This window comes from Thalassophryne amazonica, chromosome 10, assembly GCF_902500255.1.
Source record: "Thalassophryne amazonica chromosome 10, fThaAma1.1, whole genome shotgun sequence".
Classification (NCBI taxonomy): domain Eukaryota; kingdom Metazoa; phylum Chordata; class Actinopteri; order Batrachoidiformes; family Batrachoididae; genus Thalassophryne; species Thalassophryne amazonica.
The window spans coordinates 23,263,569-23,281,137 of NC_047112.1; the positions used below are offsets into that span (position 1 = coordinate 23,263,569).

The following is a 17,569-nucleotide window of genomic DNA, read 5'->3' on the forward strand; positions in this document are numbered from 1 at the left end:
TAAAGTCATTTTGATGTAAAAAAGTAAATAAATTAATAAATTAATGTGCTCCTGCACACAGAATATGTCTCTTCTTCCAGTCAGGGTCCCACATCCAGAAGTGTTTTGATTTAAGGGAAACAAACCAATATTCCAGCATGTTTGGCCTTATTTCTGTGTGACATTTAGATTATTTTGGCAGGAGAAAAATGTCACACAAACATGGACATTTAATTTCTAGCTCTTTTTTATCTATTGACATTTAGTTGTTTTTTATATATATATATATAGGAGTTTAAACACATTCTTTTTGTCCTGTCTTTGGCAGTTGTCTCTTTAAAAAAAATTACTTCAGAGAGTCAGAACAGTTGCATTTGAATCTGTTGCATTTCTCAGGTCATTCTGGACAGGTAAAGTCCAGCATATCATATTATTATTATTATTATTATTATTATTATTTGTGAGAAAATGGTCTTTTTTATTCCTCTGACTGGACTGTCTGTGTTCTTTCAGAGCTACTGTTCATTGCTTTAGCATAAAAAGCTTTGACAGCCGGGATTGGAGGAGTTCAGTGTTTCATTTAATGTATTGAATCACTTGTTACAGCAGATATTTATCTTTTCTAGAAGATGTCAGTGTGATGACTGACTCCAAGCACTGTTAATCAAGACAAATCGGCATGTTTGTGCAATGTCATTGTGTATTCAAGTTTGCGTTAAGCTCACAGGAGCTGAGTACAGAAGCGATACCTTCACACTGCATCTTAACTGATCAGGACACTGCGGCTGTAAATGTAATAACTGGCTTATTTCTGCAGAGACTGTACATGTAAATTATCCCTGAAGAAATCAAATTTGAAATTTATGCACATTCAAGATCATAGATCTCACTGGTGGCCGGTCTGAAGAAGATAGGAAACCAGACACTTCCATGTAGTATATTTTTGTAGAGTTCATATATAGAATTGGGCAGTTCATGATTTAAATTTCACATTTCTACTAAACGCATCATCAATGAATCCACGTGTTGTGTTGTAGGTTCAGGACACCTCGTTCATCCTGTGCATCGTGTACATGCAACCAGAGATCCCAGTTAAGCAGCTGAAGAACCTGAACACGGCTCCAAGCTCCAAGCTGCTCTACCACCGTTTGGACCTGCTGGGTCAGCCCAGCTCCTGTTTGCACTTCAAACAGCTCGCCACCGTTGGTATGGACAGGCTCAAACACGCAACCCTCTGTGATGACTTTTTCATGAAAATAAATTCTTTTAACACTGTTCTAGTTGCCTCCCTGGAAATGTAGATAGATACTATGTGATGCCTTGAAGTGAAACTGAAGTTGGAATGTCTTTAAACTTCTACACTGTGTCGTTTTTCTGAGCCAAAATGGGATGCAGTGCTTCAGGTCAGAAGATTGTGACTTTGAGTTTAAACTCTGGGAGTGTGGAGTCTCAACAGAGTGGTGCAGAGACTGGAGTTACTCTCCACCCACACTTCAGTCTGTAGCGTTACTAAATCAGCCTTCAGCAAATGAATAAATCCAGTGCAGTTTTGAAAATAGAAACTGATTTTTTTCTTCTTCTTCTTTTCAAGTGACTAGTCATGCATTCACCTTCTGTTCCTGATTGGTGCACTTCATGATAGGATGGGATGATTTATTACCTCAAATTGTATTTGAGTGATTGCAAATGTTGTTCTCACCCCCCAGGTATGCAGGGCATGTTGTCAAGAAACAGCAGACAGACAGCTACTTGGAATAAAAAAAAGCAGAAATATTTTGTAAAATGTACATGTTCAAGCTGGTTCTACACCGTGCATTTATCAGAATTCTCCTACTAGCTTGCTATGTAGTAGACAAAAAGCAATATGGCACAATCTGTAGAATGTCCAAATACTCAGTAGGCATTTAGTAGTAGTTGAAGTATACCTGGATGATCTACTCCCTCTATAGTGCACAAAGGGACAACACTAGTCTATCCCATGATGCAGCTGGAACCTGGTAGCTGAAGAAGAATAACTTCCCCAGAACGTCCATGCATGGCACTGGGGTCCTCAACACTCACAAGTATTTGTATGTAGGATGGCTGTGATGGCCAGCATCTTCTCGGGGATCCCAAAATTCTCCAGATGTCTCAGAGAGAAGAGTAATAAATTGATTGTTATTGTAGCAGGCATAAAAATCTCACAGTACACTGCTTCTTGTGTCCACTGAATAGACATTTTTGTGGTTCCTTGCAGTGTAAATGTTTGCAAATTCTTTTGTAAAATATTTGTTAAACATAATAGTCTTACCTTCCTTAGCCTAGCTGTCCTGCTCATTGCTGTTTTTGTTGTTTCACACAGACCAAATAAGGTGGAGTGCTGAAAAGTATGAAAATTTTCTCTTTTTTCAAAAGGGTGATTGTTCAGTTTGAGAGCATGATTTATTAAATTCACTTGTTTTTGTAAGATGCAGAGCATCTCTTTCATTCAGGTCAGATCTCCTTGTTTTATAGTGGTTGGCATCCAGCTTAATGGTTTATTACCACCACTTTCTACTGTGGAGTGTGACTCACAGTACATCATTCAGAATACAGGAGCAGCTTGTCGTGCTATCTTGTGGCTGTAGATGATGATGCAGTTGCATTGCATAATAAGTTGCTTTGTAATATAAGTCGCAGGACCCCACCCCCCAAAAATTAGTAACATTCCCCACAGGAACTTATAGTTCAGGAAATATAATTTTTTATCAAGTGTTACAAGAAAATTAGTGAATGCATGAACAGGGGATGTGATTTGAGACACTGCATATGATTTTTGTATCTGTGCAGATAAGTCACTGATAAGCTTCTCTGACTCTCCGGCTTCCTTCTTCTGTCCCAGAGTCTCCCACTGTGATGCTGGCAGCTGGTAGTTTCTCCTCTCCCTATGAGCACCTCAGTCAGCCAGAAACAAAGCGTATGGTGGAGCACTACACCGCCTACCTGAGTGATAACACCAGGCTCATAGCCAACCCAGGACTCAAGGTATGCAAGTACACAATCATGGGAACTGATATGTAGCTCACTGTAAATCCAGCCCTGAAGGTGCAAACAAACACAAGGAGATAGTTTAGCTGACAAACACACGGCATACAGCCGCCCCTGTGATCCAGTTACACACATTGATATTCATATTTCTTCATGCATGTATGCATAAACAAACATGCACATACATCCCCTAGCAAAAATTATGGAACCAGTGCACTTAGTGGGTGTTCACTCGCATCTATTTCATGGCAAATAAACAAATCACAGATGTGACACACAACTGTTCAGTAACATTTCTGCTCCCTTAAACATTCCTCAAACAAATTAAAACTTAATTAATGGCATGTATGTTTGTTTTTTCCCCTCAAATCAAGTAGAGAAAAAAATTAATCACCTCACAATTTGCATTTCTAAAACAAACACTAGCTACTAAGAAATCAGCTGAATAAAAGGGAAAATGGTAAAATAAATAAATAAATAAATGAAGCACAAATCATGAAACAGAAGAAAGTGAGGATACAGCCGAGTAATGATTGAATGAAGTGGCCAGTGCAGAGTTACGAATGAATCGTAACTCTGCATTGGCCAAGGCCATGATGCTCGAACCTTTGCCTCATGGCGTTCTCATGGAACATATATAGATGACTGCCTGAAGGAAACAAATGTTTGTGTTTGTCACGATTTATCAACTGTTCATACAGACAGATTTGTGCGTAAACCATGCGTATGAACATTTCTATGCAAAGTATGGAATTTACAAACTTAGACTTTGGAATGTGTGGAAATATACACGCAGCTCTGACCATGCGTATGCACAGCATCTTATTGGCATAAGATGCTGTGCTATGTGAACAGGGAAACTGTAGCTAGAAAGCATTATTGCCGTCACAGCATGCAACCTCATCCACAGACGTCCTTTAATTTCCTTGATTTAGTAATTGGCATTAATGTCTAGTTACGAACAGACGTGTAGCCTCATTGGGGTCAAAACGTACAAAAAACATGTAGGTGAGCTAAACATCAGCGTTTGTCTTCAATCACAGCAACAAGCAATTTGATCTCCACTTACTGTGACTCCAAGGCCTGAAGCAAATGGTTTTACTCCTGGAATTTTATATTAAAAATGGGCGCACATTATTTTTGCTGCCCAAATTTTATTAGGAGAAATTTCATCTTATTAAAGATAGCATCAGTGGAGCATAAAGGATTCTGGGACAACTGTAGCAGAAACAGTTGTCAGTTTATTCTGTTAATTTGAAAATTTTATGCTGGTTGTTGTGGTGAGCTTGTTAAAGATTGTTAAAGTTATGTCCATTAGTGAATGTGTTGTCTAAGAAGTAACATATGACACCATGGGGGGATGGTCATTATGAATGGTTGGGTTCAAAACTGCTTACTCATCATCACCACTGAGTGTTGCCACTCGCTGCATTTATTATTGTTAAATTATTATTATTATTATTAGCATCCCAGTGCTCTGACCACAAACAAGCACTTCAATCTCACTTTCACTAAAGTTTGTTTTCTTCACTTGCTCGGCTGTTATTCAGGTAAGGAACTCAAGCAGTTGTCATTTTTTGGACCCATATGTGATTAACTGAGGGTGTTTTATGAATGCAGATGACCATGAACATGCACATACATGATGATTTAGAATATGTGGGATTAATCAGCAGTTGATAAGCTGATGCTTAGGGCCCCGTCACACTTTCAATTTCAATTTTCAATTTATTTTCATTTATACAGCACCAAATCACAACAGAGTTGCCTCAAAGCGCTTCACACAGGTAAGGTCTAACCTTACCAATCCCCAGAGCAACAGTGGTAAGGAAAAACTCCCTCTGGGGAAGAAACCTCAAGCAGACCAGACTCAAAGGGGTGACCCTCTGCTTGGGCCATGCTACAAACATAAATTACAGAACAATTCACAGAACAATTCATGGATGAATATACAAAAAATGCTATTGGCGCACAGGACAGGATGATCGTCAACACGAATACAACTCCCATCTCTGGATGGAGCAGCACCTTAAACAGAGAAAAAACAGAATCAGGCATCAGAAAGACAAAAAATACTGTATAATTTGCCAGCATTAAACAACAAGAAAAACAGAGAAATACTAAGGTGATCGCTGGCCACGTGCCCTAAACTTCACTAAAAGACCCAGAATTTAGGTAAAGTTGAGGCTGCAGCCCACTCCAATTACTAATAAATGAATTAAAAGAGTAAAAAGTGTAAAACAAAACTGTACCAGTATGCTAGCCATATGAAAGGGAAAATAAGTGCGTCTTAAGTCTGAACTTGAAAGTCTCCACAGAATCTGACTGGTTTATTGACGTAGGGAGATCATTCCACAGAACAGGGGCACGATAAGAGAAAGCTCTGTGACCCGCAGACTTCTTATTCACCTTAGGGACACAAAGTAGTCCTGCACCCTGAGAACGTAAAGCCCGGGCCGGTACGTTTAATTAGGTCAGCTAGGTAGGGAAGTGCCAGTCCATGAATAATTTTATAGGTTAGTAGCAGAACCTTTAAAATCTGATCTCACTGGGACAGGAAGCCAGTGAAGAGACACCAAAATGGGTGTAATGTGGTCAGACTTTCTGCTTCATGTCAAAAGTCTGGCTGCAGCATTTTGAACCAATTGGAGACCCCTAATGCTAGACTGCGGTAAACCACAAAATAGAACATTGCAGTAGTCCAGTCTAGAAGAGATAAACACATGGGTCAGGGTCTCAGCATCAGCCATAGACAGGATGGGACGAATCTTCGCTATATTTCGCAGGTGGAAGAAAGCAGTCCTAGTAATATTTCTCATGTAGAGGCCAAAGCTTCTTCACTTTGTCAGTGTGATGTATGACACACGAGCCGAGGCTGAGCGTTAACCGGTCAAATTGATGCCGATGTCTCACTGGACCAAGAACCATCATTTCAGTCTTATCAGAGTTTAAAAGTAGGAAGTTTCTAGACATCCAACTTCTCACTGCTGAAAGGCAATCTTCTAAGGATTTTATGTGAACGAGATTACCAGCAGTTATCGGCATGTATAACTGAGTATCATCTGCATAGCAGTGAAAGGTAATCCCAAAACGCTGCAATATGTGCCCAAGGGGTGGTATATAAAGGGAGAAAAGCAGGGGGCCTAAGAAAGACCCCTGTGGAACCCCAAATTTCATGTCACTAAGGTTAGAGGTAGTGTTACTGTACAAAACACAGTGAGAACGACTGGTCAAGTATGACGTCAGCCATGCAAGGGCACTCCCAGTAATCCCAAAATGATTTTCCAGCCTATCAAGAAGCATATGTTGATCCACTGTATCAAATGCAGCACTGAGATCTAACAGCAACAGAACCGTAGTGGTGTCCGAATCCATTGTAAGCAGAAGATCATTCGCCACTTGAGTGAGAGCCGTCTCTGTGGAATGATATTTTCTAAAGCAGACTGCAGTGGCTCAAAGAGATTATTCTCAGTAAGATAGTCTACGAGCTGCCGTGACACCACTTTTTCCAGAATTTTAGAGAAAAATGATAGATTTGATATCGGCCGATAGTTTGTCAATACACTAGGGTCAAGATTAGGTTTCTTAAGTAATGGTTTAATCACTGCAGATTTGAAACATTTAGGAACAGATCCAGAAGTTAAAGAAAGATTAATAATTTCCAGCACAGTTGGCCCAAGAGTGGGCCACAGGTCCTTAAACAGTTTTGTTGGTATAGGATCAAATAAACAGGTTGTGCTTTTTGTTGACATTACGAGTTTTGTCAGCATGCCTAGTGAGATACTGTCAAATTCTGTAAATCTAGGTAATACCTCAGTAGTGGCGCCCACATCAATAGCAGGGTGTAGTGGCTGGATTAAGGCATGCTGGGATATGTTTAACCTGATGTCTTCTATTTTCTTCCCAAAGTAATCCAGGAAATCTTGTGCTGTAAAAGGAGAGCGAACTACAGGTGGTTGTCCATGCAAAAGTGTTGCCACCATGTCGAACAAGAACTTTGAGTTATGCTTGTTTTTGTTTATCAAATCAGAGTAGTAAGTCTGCTTTGTAGCCAATAATGCATGCTTATAGTCTAAGATAGCATCACGCCACGCAAGGTGAAATACTTCTAATTTTGAACGACGCCATTTCCGTTCTAGACCTCTTGCTTTATGCTTGCGGTCACGCAGATAATCATTGAACCAAGGTGACTGTGATTTGGGGGAGCGCGGTTTTAACACAGGTGGTGCAATCATGTCGAGTGTAGTTTTGAGCACTGCATTTAAACTATCCACAAGTCTGTCTACTGACGGTATTTGTCAGATGTGAAGCTAAGACATCAGGCAGTCTAGCTTCGAGTTCAGTCTTAGTTGAGGAGTTGATGCATCGCCATAATGATATATAAGGTTGTTCCACTAAACACGGCAGCGAAACTGTAAACTTAATAAGTGAGTGATCAGACACCACTGATGTAAGAGGCATGATGTCAGTATTCGTGACAGCAATACCACGTGCGAGAACCAGATCCAGGGTATTTCCACTAATGTGCATCGAATTCCGAATGCATTGCTGAAATCCATTGCATCCACAATTTCTATAAATGATTTGCAGAGGGGATCAGAAGGCTTATTTATATGAATGTTAAAGTCACCAATGATCAGAATGTTATCTACACTAGTTGACAAGTTAGATATGAACGCACCAAATTCATCTAAGAATTCAGAATATGGACCAGGAGGCCTATATACAGTGACAGAGTAATACGACTGATTTTTATTCTTCTGACCTTGTCAATGTGTAATATCCTGAGCAGAGTGGAGAATCAGATGCTCAAACGAGTGATATTTGTAACCCCCAACAGCTAATAAGCTAAACCTAGATTTATAAATAAGAGCAACACCCCCGCCTTGCTTCGCATCACGAGGGACGTGACTAAATGTATATGCTGGTGGGCAGGCCTTATTTAAGGGGAGGACAGGTGTAGGTTTAAGCCAGGTTTCACATAGCCCAGTCATATCTAAGTGATGATCAATAATTAGATCATTGATCAACAATGATTTTGAGGACAGTGTGTTAATGAGACCCAGTCTAAGGACATCAGTGGGGTTGACAGTTGAACTGTTTGGGTTTAGGTGTGGTTCCAGAGTAGCATATATAAGATGCCTAGAAATAGGTTTAGGTTTAAGACATTCCACGCACGTTAATCTTTGCTATTGCTGGAACAACCACTGGGCCATCCTCAATTTCAACATCATCCAATATAGTAATGGGTATTAAGTTTGGAAAGCATATCCCTCTATGATTTTTATAGACACGACTACGGAAGCAGGCCACAGTCTCAACTTGTTGAAATTCCCTCCCTGGCAAATCAATCAATCAATCAACTTTTTTCTTGTATAGCGCCAAATCACAACAAACAGTTGCCCCAAGGCGCTCCACATTGCAAGGCAAGGCCATACAATAATTATGAAACACAGTCTACGTCTAAAGCAACATAACCAAGGGATGGTCCAGGGTCACCCGATCCAGCCCTAACTATAAGCCTTAGCGAAAAGGAAAGTTTTAAGCCTAATCTTAAAAGTAGAGAGGGTATCTGTCTCCCTGATCTGAATTGGGAGCTGGTTCCACAGGAGAGGAGCCTGAAAGCTGAAGGCTCTGCCTCCCATTCTACTCTTACAAACCCTAGGAACTACAAGTAAGCCCGCAGTCTGAGAGCGAAGCGCTCTAATGGGGTAATATGGTACTATGAGGTCCCTAAGATAAGATGGGACCTGATTATTCAAAACCTTATAAGTAAGAAGAAGAATTTTAAATTCTATTCTAGCATTAACAGGAAGCCAATGAAGGGAGGCCAACACGGGTGAGATATGCTCTCTCCTGCTAGTCCCCGTCAGTACTCTAGCTGCAGCATTCTGAACCAACTGAAGGCTTTTTAGGGAACTTTTAGGACAACCTGATAATAATGAATTACAATAGTCCAGCCTAGAGGAAACAAATACATGAATTAGTTTTTCAGCATCACTCTGAGACAAGACCTTTCTGATTTTAGAGATATTGCGTAAATGCAAAAAGGCAGTCCTACATATTTGTTTAATATGCGCTTTGAATGACATATCCTGATCAAAAATAACTCCAAGATTTCTCACAGTATTACTAGAGATCAGGGAAATGCCATCCAGAGTAACGATCTGGTTAGACACCATGCTTCTAAGATTTGTGGGGCCAAGTACAATAACTTCAGTTTTATCTGAGTTTAAAAGCAGGAAATTAGAGGTCATCCATGTCTTTATGTCTGTAAGACAATCCTGCAGTTTAGCTAATTGGTGCGTATCCTCTGGCTTCATGGATAGATAAAGCTGGGTATCATCTGCGTAACAATGAAAATTTAAGCAATACCGTCTAATAATACTGCCCAAGGGAAGCATGTATAAAGTGAATAAAATTGGTCCTAGCACAGAACCTTGTGGAACTCCATAATTAACTTTAGTCTGTGAAGAAGATTCCCCATTTACATGAACAAACTGTAATCTATTAGACAAATATGATTCAAACCACCGCAGCGCAATGCCTTTAATACCTATGACATGCTCTAATCTCTGTAATAAAATTTTATGGTCAACAGTATCAAAAGCAGCACTGAGGTCCAACAGAACAAGCACAGAGATAAGTCCACTGTCCGAAGCCATAAGAAGATCATTTGTAACCTTCACTAATGCTGTTTCTGTACTATGATGAATTCTAAAACCTGACTGAAACTCTTCAAATAGACCATTCCTCTGCAGGTGATCAGTTAGCTGTTTTACAACTACCCTCTCAAGAATCTTTGAGAGAAAAGGAAGGTTGGAGATTGGCCTATAATTAGCTAAGATAGCTGGGTCAAGTGATGGCTTTTTAAGTAATGGTTTAATTACTGCCACCTTAAAGGCCTGTGGTACATAACCAACTAACAAAGATAGATTGATCATATTTAAGATTGAAGCATTAAATAATGGTAGGACTTCCTTGAGCAGCCTGGCAGGAATGGGGTCTAATAAGCATGTTGATGGTTTGGATGAAGTAACTAATGAAAATAACTCAGACAGAACAATCGGAGAGAAAGAGTCTAACCAAATACCGGCATCACTGAAAGCAGCCAAAGATAACGATACATCTTTGGGATGGTTATGAGTAATTTTTTCTCTAATAGTCAAAATTTTGTTAGCAAAGAAAGTCATGAAGTCATTACTAGTTAAAGTTAATGGAATACTCAGCTCAATAGAGCTCTGACTCTTTGTCAGCCTGGCTACAGTGCTGAAAAGAAACCTGGGGTTGTTCTTATTTTCTTCAATTAGTGATGAGTAGAAAGATGTCCTAGCTTCACGAAGGGCTTTCTTATAGAGCAACAAACTCTTTTTCCAGGCTAAGTGAAGATCTTCTAAATTAGTGAGACGCCATTTCCTCTCCAACTTACGGGTTATCTGCTTTAAGCTACGAGTTTGTGAGTTATACCACGGAGTCAGACACTTCTGATTTAAAGCTCTCTTTTTCAGAGGAGCTACATCATCCAAAGTTGTCTTCAATGAGGATGTAAAACTATTGACAAGATACTCTAACTCCCTTACAGAGTTTAGGTAGCTACTCTGCTCTGTGTTGGTATATGACATTAGAGAACATAAAGAAGGAATCATATCCTTAAACCTAGTTACAGCGCTTTCTGAAAGACTTCTAGTGTAATGAAACTTATTCCCCACTGCAGGGTAGTCCATCAGGGTAAATGTAAATGTTATTAAAAAATGATCAGACAAAAGGGAGTTTTCAGGGAATACTGTTAAGTCTTCTATTTCCATACCATAAGTCAGAACAAGATCTAAAATATGATTAAAGTGGTGGGTGGACTCATTTACTTTTTGAGCAAAGCCGATAGAGTCTAATAATAGATTAAATGCAGTGTTGAGGCTGTCATTCTCAGCATCTGTGTGGATGTTAAAATCGCCCACTATAATTATCTTATCTGAGCTAAGCACTAAGTCAGACAAAAGGTCTGAAAATTCACAGAGAAACTCACAGTAACGACCAGGTGGACGATAGATAATAACAAATAAAACTGGTTTTTGGGACTTCCAATTTGGATGGACAAGACTAAGAGACAAGCTTTCAAATGAATTAAAGCTCTGTCTAGGTTTTTGATTAATTAATAAGCTGGAATGGAAGATTGCTGCTAATCCTCCGCCCCGGCCCGTGCTACGAGCATTCTGACAGTTAGTGTGACTCGGGGGTGTTGACTCATTTAAACTAACATATTCATCCTGCTGTAACCAAGTTTCTGTTAGGCAGAATAATCAATACGTTGATCAATTATTATATCATTTACCAACAGGGACTTAGAAGAAAGAGACCTAATGTTTAATAGACCACATTTAACTGTTTTAGTCTGTGGTGCAATTGAAGGTGCTATATTATTTTTTCTTTTTGAATTTTTATGCTTAAATAGATTTTTGCTAGTTATTGGTGGTCTGGGAGCAGGCACCGTCTCTACGGGGATGGGGTAATAGGAAATAAATGCAAATAAACTGCACTATCACCATAGTGGATTTTCTGCACTAAATTCCCCGCTAAGCTAATGGATTTCACACCCACATTTGTCATAAGCCTTGCAGGGTCTCTAATCACCTGCTCCGTGGCCTGCTGTAGATTCCTAATGTTACCCTCCCTGTAGAGCTCTATCTATGTTCGCAAACAAGATAGCGGCGCCTTCCCCAGTAGGGTGGAGGCCGTCCGGCATCAACAAGCCACGGTGCCCCAGAACGAAGGCCAGTTATCAGTAAAGCTAAAGCCTTGTTGTCTACAAAACTGCACCAGCCACCTATTTAATGATGTCAGCCTGCTAAATGCCTCATCAGTACCCCGGGAGGGGACGGGACCAGAGACTATTAATCGATGCCGACAATTAGTACGAATGAGCATGAGCCAGACCTAATCAGGTGGAATGTAAAAAAACAAAAAAACAAAAACACAATTTGTGCCACATCTGACAGGGAATAAGAATTACTGAGGACATCTGCCTGAACCCTATACCAAACCCGATACCCAGACTGCGCTCCGACCCGCCCCGACTGATTCATCCACACATGTGGCAGGTGCGATGTGGTGGTTGCACATGTGCCGGGTGTGTGTATAAACCCTGGCCCAACCTGAACCAGCAGTAAGGATCCAAAGAGTCATATACAAAAGTCCTGATTCATCAGGGACCTTCCACACAGAACTGTCAGCCATTCCAACGGTGATTACTTGCTTTATTTACATTGTAGTGCCTTGGTAAACTGTTGGATTGTCAGTCCTTCTAATGGTTTAAGAGATGTATCTGTCATTATATGTTTATTGCAAGTGTGACAGACCGTTCAGCAGCACACGTGGGTCCGCCGCTCAGAGACACGCTGACGTAGTGCGCAGCCGTCTGACCGGGCTGTTACAGCAATGATAACATAATATTACAGATAGAACTTCTAAATCATGAGGTGGACTGACAATATATCTGTTATATGATGCATATTGCAGCTATGACAGGTCATTCAGCTGCTTGCGCTGATCCACGGCTGTGTGACGCATATGGACTCACAGCGACACCCATTATTTATTTATTATTATTTTTTTGGTGTGATTGCTCAATGTTCACATCTACTTCATAAAATGACTGCATGCCACAGACTTTGCACATTACAATATTTCCTTTGTGCACCCCAGACAGGATGCACGGGAGTGCAGTCCGGGACATGATGGCAGGATTAGACCGTGGCGACTTTCTCTCGAATGTGATCAAACTGTTTCAAATACTGTTTTGATGCCTTACGAATATTTAGAACGCAGTCAGATTGCAGTTAGAGTCTACTTCGACTGCCATACAATATTTTTTCACCTCTACTTTTTCGTACACGAGTTAAACATTCATGCCGGCCACACAAATTTGACAGATTGTTTGGAATGCACGCAGAATACTGTTGAAGGGTTTCAGTTGCGCCTTGACTTTGCCCGATTGGAGGTCGAATTTTCATTCAGACGGCATTCGGGCTCATTCGGCCTGCAGTGTGACGGGAGTATTACTGATGTGCGTGCCCACAGTTTAATGAATGATAGATTTAAGGGTTTCTTTTAATGCTAGTCAGAATGAAACTTAAGCCCTGGTCCCACCAAACAGTGAAGGATGAATAATGAGCCACGCAGCTTGTTTTTTTTTTTTTTTTTTTTTTGAGGGTTTATTCAACTATTGTGGGAGAATGGTGGCTCTGAGTGGCTCTTAGAGGCACTATCATGTGCATTCGTGCACTGATGTCATGCTACACGGCACTGCGTGGCTCTGCGTGGCTCATACGAGCCATTCGAGGTGCTAATAACTGGTCTGTCGTGGCTCACTAGAGGCTGCTATGTGGCACATGCGGGGTAGAAGCACATAGAGGCACCATAGTAGTGGATGCATGATAGATGAAAACGTGGGTGATTCTTTGAATAATCACTACAAACCCATGCGTGGCTCATTATTCATGGCTTATTATTTGGTGGGACCGAGGCTTTAAGACCAACATTACAGCAACCATGCATTACACCTAACTAGTTGAAAGTGTCCCTCCTCTGAGCATTCTGGAAACACACTAAAGAGATTTCTTGGTTCCGCTATGTTGCCAGTCACAGGTTTAAATGCACTTTCCCAAGTTTTGACTGGCAATGGAGATTAAAACAATAATTTTGCACAAATTTCCCCCTTAACGTTACATTTTACAATTCCCTAAACTATATCTTTTCAGGTTTCTCAATGAAATGGACTCTCTTCTAAATGACGGTCTGCATCTTTAAGAAAGGGAGGACCCCCCCGTGGTTTTGGCATGCTGTGTGCATTCCTTCTGAAGGGAGTCGGAGTTTGAACTCTTAAGCTCCAGTTCCCAGGCTACTCTTAACGGCCCCCTCCAGTGACCCTATCACTCTTTTCAAACTTGGATGATGTTCCAAAACTGTGATCGTAGAATCTGATTATTTTTGTCGAGGTGGTTTTTTGTTTTTTGGGGTGGTGTTGGAGATCACTGGTATCCATTCACTGTCAAATAATTGCTTTTTGCAGCCTGACATTTTGGAATGTGTTTGTCACACTTACGTAAGTGAAAGTTAAAAATGACGGTTGATCATCTTTCCAGTATTAGAATAATTTTAGATGTTCTAATCCCACCTGTATCCTCCATTCCCAAAGTTTGGTGACTCATGTCATATTTAAGTCCACGTATATTTCAGTCCAGACACAGATTAAAAGTCTTTCTTTGCTCGTTGTTCCTCCCTCCTTCCATCACTTTCACTCTTTGTCCCTCCCTGTCCCCCTTCATTTTCCCCTCCACAGTCCTCCGTCAGGAATGAGGTTATGGCGACCAGTCACGTCACGGATGAGTGGATGACACTAATGGAAATGAGTAGCCTTAACTGCTACATTGTGCGTCGTTACATAGCAACACCCAGTGGGGTGCTCCGGATTTACCCAGGATCACTGATGGACAAAGCCTTTGACCCGACCCGTAGACAATGGTGAGGCTTATTTTAGAGGGTGTGAAGGGGGAGAAGTGTGCATGTTTTAAAGAGGAGGTGTGAGATGGGTCGGACAGCATTAAAGGCAAAGAGTGTGTGTACAAACTAAAGTTGCTCTTTGTGCTTTTGGATAATCTCCACCCTTTGTTGATCACAGGTAGAATGAATACTTTTTGTTTTTACTAATATTGTTTTTTTCTTTTCTCCTTAGTCACTGAAAAGTTAAAGGTCCAGTTCACTATTTCGCAACACTCATTATATTAATACATTGTAAGCAGTCAAACATCTGAGTGGATGATACTGTGAACAACTGCGACTCAAACTGGGAATCAACAGGCTCAACTTTCCACTCAATTTGAATATGAAGTAGTTTCTTAATTTCACATTTTGGATTTGGGATGATGGCGTAACAACTCTAATTACGGCTTTGTGTCAGTCGAGATGCTGGGGATGCTTATCTTTTTATTTGGGTTATCTTGTGTTACTGAGAAAATTAAACTTCATCCACTAGGACGAAACGGCGGGAAGTGACTCACTTTGATTTTGCTGTCATTGACTTGCTTTGATGATGACACATTTTTGAGACAGACACATTATTGTGCTGTAGCAAGTGTGGGTGAGTGCGGAGACTATCACAGACTAGCTCATCTCTCTAACAGGGCCATAATTTCATCGTTTGACAAAAGGTATTCCTGCTGCGATCAAATAAAAATCTGGCATAATGTGGCTTTTACAGGGCTCCTCTGTTTTTTGCTCTTTTTTTTCTCTCATCACATACATGCTGTGATGATTTGCAGGTACCAGCATGCCGTGGCTAACCCCGGCCTCATCACCTTCACGGGGCCGTACTTAGATGTGGGCGGGGCTGGTTATGTTGTCACCATCAGCCACACTATCCATGCATCCAGGTAAGAAGTCTGGTTGCAGTATTGCAGACAGCATCATTCAGCTTAACGAGGAGACTTTCCTTCATCACCCTCTGTTTAAACAGAGCACTGTTCTGTTCTGCAAGTTTTACTGTTTGTGACAGATGTGAGGAATGTTTACTGTGATGTAAAGTTGTGCCGGTAAAAATCTTTTGCTGCGTTCATGGCAAGAACGAAGATCTCTTGAAATATAAATATAAGAAGCACTGTTTGGAACAATCAATTTTTCATTTTGATGTGACTTCTTTTTATGGGTTCATTTAACGTGGGAATGTCATTGCACGCCCACAAACACATGGTTCTTGGCAGATCCTTAGTCTGGTCCGATGGCGATCGGGGTCTGAGGACCTGCTGCAGCCTTCCTCCACCTTCACAGCTGTTGGGGTACAAGCCATCACCTCCTCTGCCTGATCTGCCATTGAAGACTACTTGTTTCATGAGAGCCCCGTTAGCCGTCTCATGTTCAGGGTTCGTTTTGGACCTTCATGGCTGCCGTAGCAGCCATGGGGCACACAAGGTCCACACTGTATTTCAGCTCAACACATAATCTCCTACTTGAACAGTTCCCCAAGTGTCACAGTGTGGACCAATGGTTCATTTTGTTTTTTTGTTCGCATGATAATTTTAGCATATTGACAAATCTACTCAGGTTACTAATATGACAGGTTAGTGCCGCCACTTCCTTGTCCTGAACTTTCTCCAAATGCAATGAGACTTGTACACCTATGTCACAGGTCAAAATTTAACCCATAAAATCTTTATATATATATATATATATATATATATATATACAAGAGGTCTGTCAATAAAGTATAGGTCCTTTTTATTTTTTTCAAAAACTATATGGATTTCATTCATATGTTTTTACGTCAGACATGCTTGAACCCTTGTGCGCATGCGTGAGTTTTTCCACGCCTGTCGGTGACGTCTTTCGCCTGTGAGCACTCCTTGTGGGAGGAGTCGTCCAGCCCCTCGTCGGAATTCCTTTGTCTGAGAAGTTGCTGAGAGACTGGCGCTTTGTTTGATCAAAGTTTTTTCTAAACCTGTGAGACACATCGAAGTGGACACGGTTCGAAAAATTAAGCTGGTTTTCAGTGAAAATTTTAACGGCTGATGAGAGATTTTGAGGTGATACTGTTGCTTTAAGGACTTCCCACGGTGAGAGACGTCGCGCAGCGCTCTCAGGCGCCGTCGTCAGCCTGTTTCAAGCTGAAAACCTCCACATTTCAGGCTCTATTGATCCAGGACGTCGTGAGAGAACAGAGAAGTTTCAGAAGAAGTCGGTTTCAGCATTTTATCCGGATATTCCACTGTTAAAGGAGATTTTTTTTTAATGAAAGACGTGCGGATGGATTGCAGCGTCGGCTTGCAGCCGCCGCGACGCTCCGCCACAGGAAAAACACCTCTGTTGGAAGACTTAAGGACAAGTTGGAACATGTCCAGCTGTTAAACAATTTATCATATACTCACTCCACTGAAAGCCATCAAAAGCTGCCTGGTTTTTACAAATGGTTATCAACACGGAGGTGTTTTTCCTGTGCCGCAGCACCGCGCCAGCTGCGTCCCGTCCGCACGTCTTTCATTAAAAAAATCTCCTTTAACAATGGAATATCCGGATAAAATGCTGAAACCGACTTCTTTTGAAACTTCTCTGTTCTCTCACAACGTCCTGGATCAATAGAGCCTGAAATGTGGAGGTTTTCAGCTTGAAACAGGCTGACGACGGCACCTGAGAGTGCTGCGCGACGTCTCGCACTGTGGGAAGTCCTTAAAGCGACAGTATCACCTCAAAATCTCTCATCAGCCGTTAAAATTTTCACTGAAAACCAGATTAATTTTTCGAACCGTGTCCACTTCGATGTGTCTCACAGGTTTAGAAAAAATTTTGATCAAACAAAGCGCCAGTCTCTCAGCAACTTCTCAGACAAAGGAATTCCGAAGAGGGGCTGGACGACTCCTCCCACAAGGAGTGCTCACAGGCGAATGACGTCACCGACAGGTGTGGAAAAACTCACGCATGCGCACGAGGGTTCAAGCATGTCTGACGTAAAAACATATGAATGAAATCCATATAGTTTTTGAAAAAAATAAAAAGGACCTATACTTTGACAGCCCTCGTATATATATTTGTTCTTTACTGT

General features: G+C 41.1%; 1 protein-coding gene across 2 annotated transcripts in view; it reads left to right on the top strand.

Annotated features, from left to right (window-relative positions):
• The window catches only part of cachd1 (cache domain containing 1), a 203,080-nt gene that overhangs the window by 153,643 nt on the left and 31,868 nt on the right, over window positions 1-17,569 (top strand). For both annotated transcript variants that reach the window (XM_034179556.1, XM_034179557.1), the window contains exons 13-16: window positions 1,017-1,185; window positions 2,840-2,982; window positions 14,321-14,502; window positions 15,300-15,410. In XM_034179556.1, the coding sequence (XP_034035447.1) occupies window positions 1,017-1,185; window positions 2,840-2,982; window positions 14,321-14,502; window positions 15,300-15,410 (605 nt within the window). The remainder of the gene's footprint in view (window positions 1-1,016; window positions 1,186-2,839; window positions 2,983-14,320; window positions 14,503-15,299; window positions 15,411-17,569) is intronic.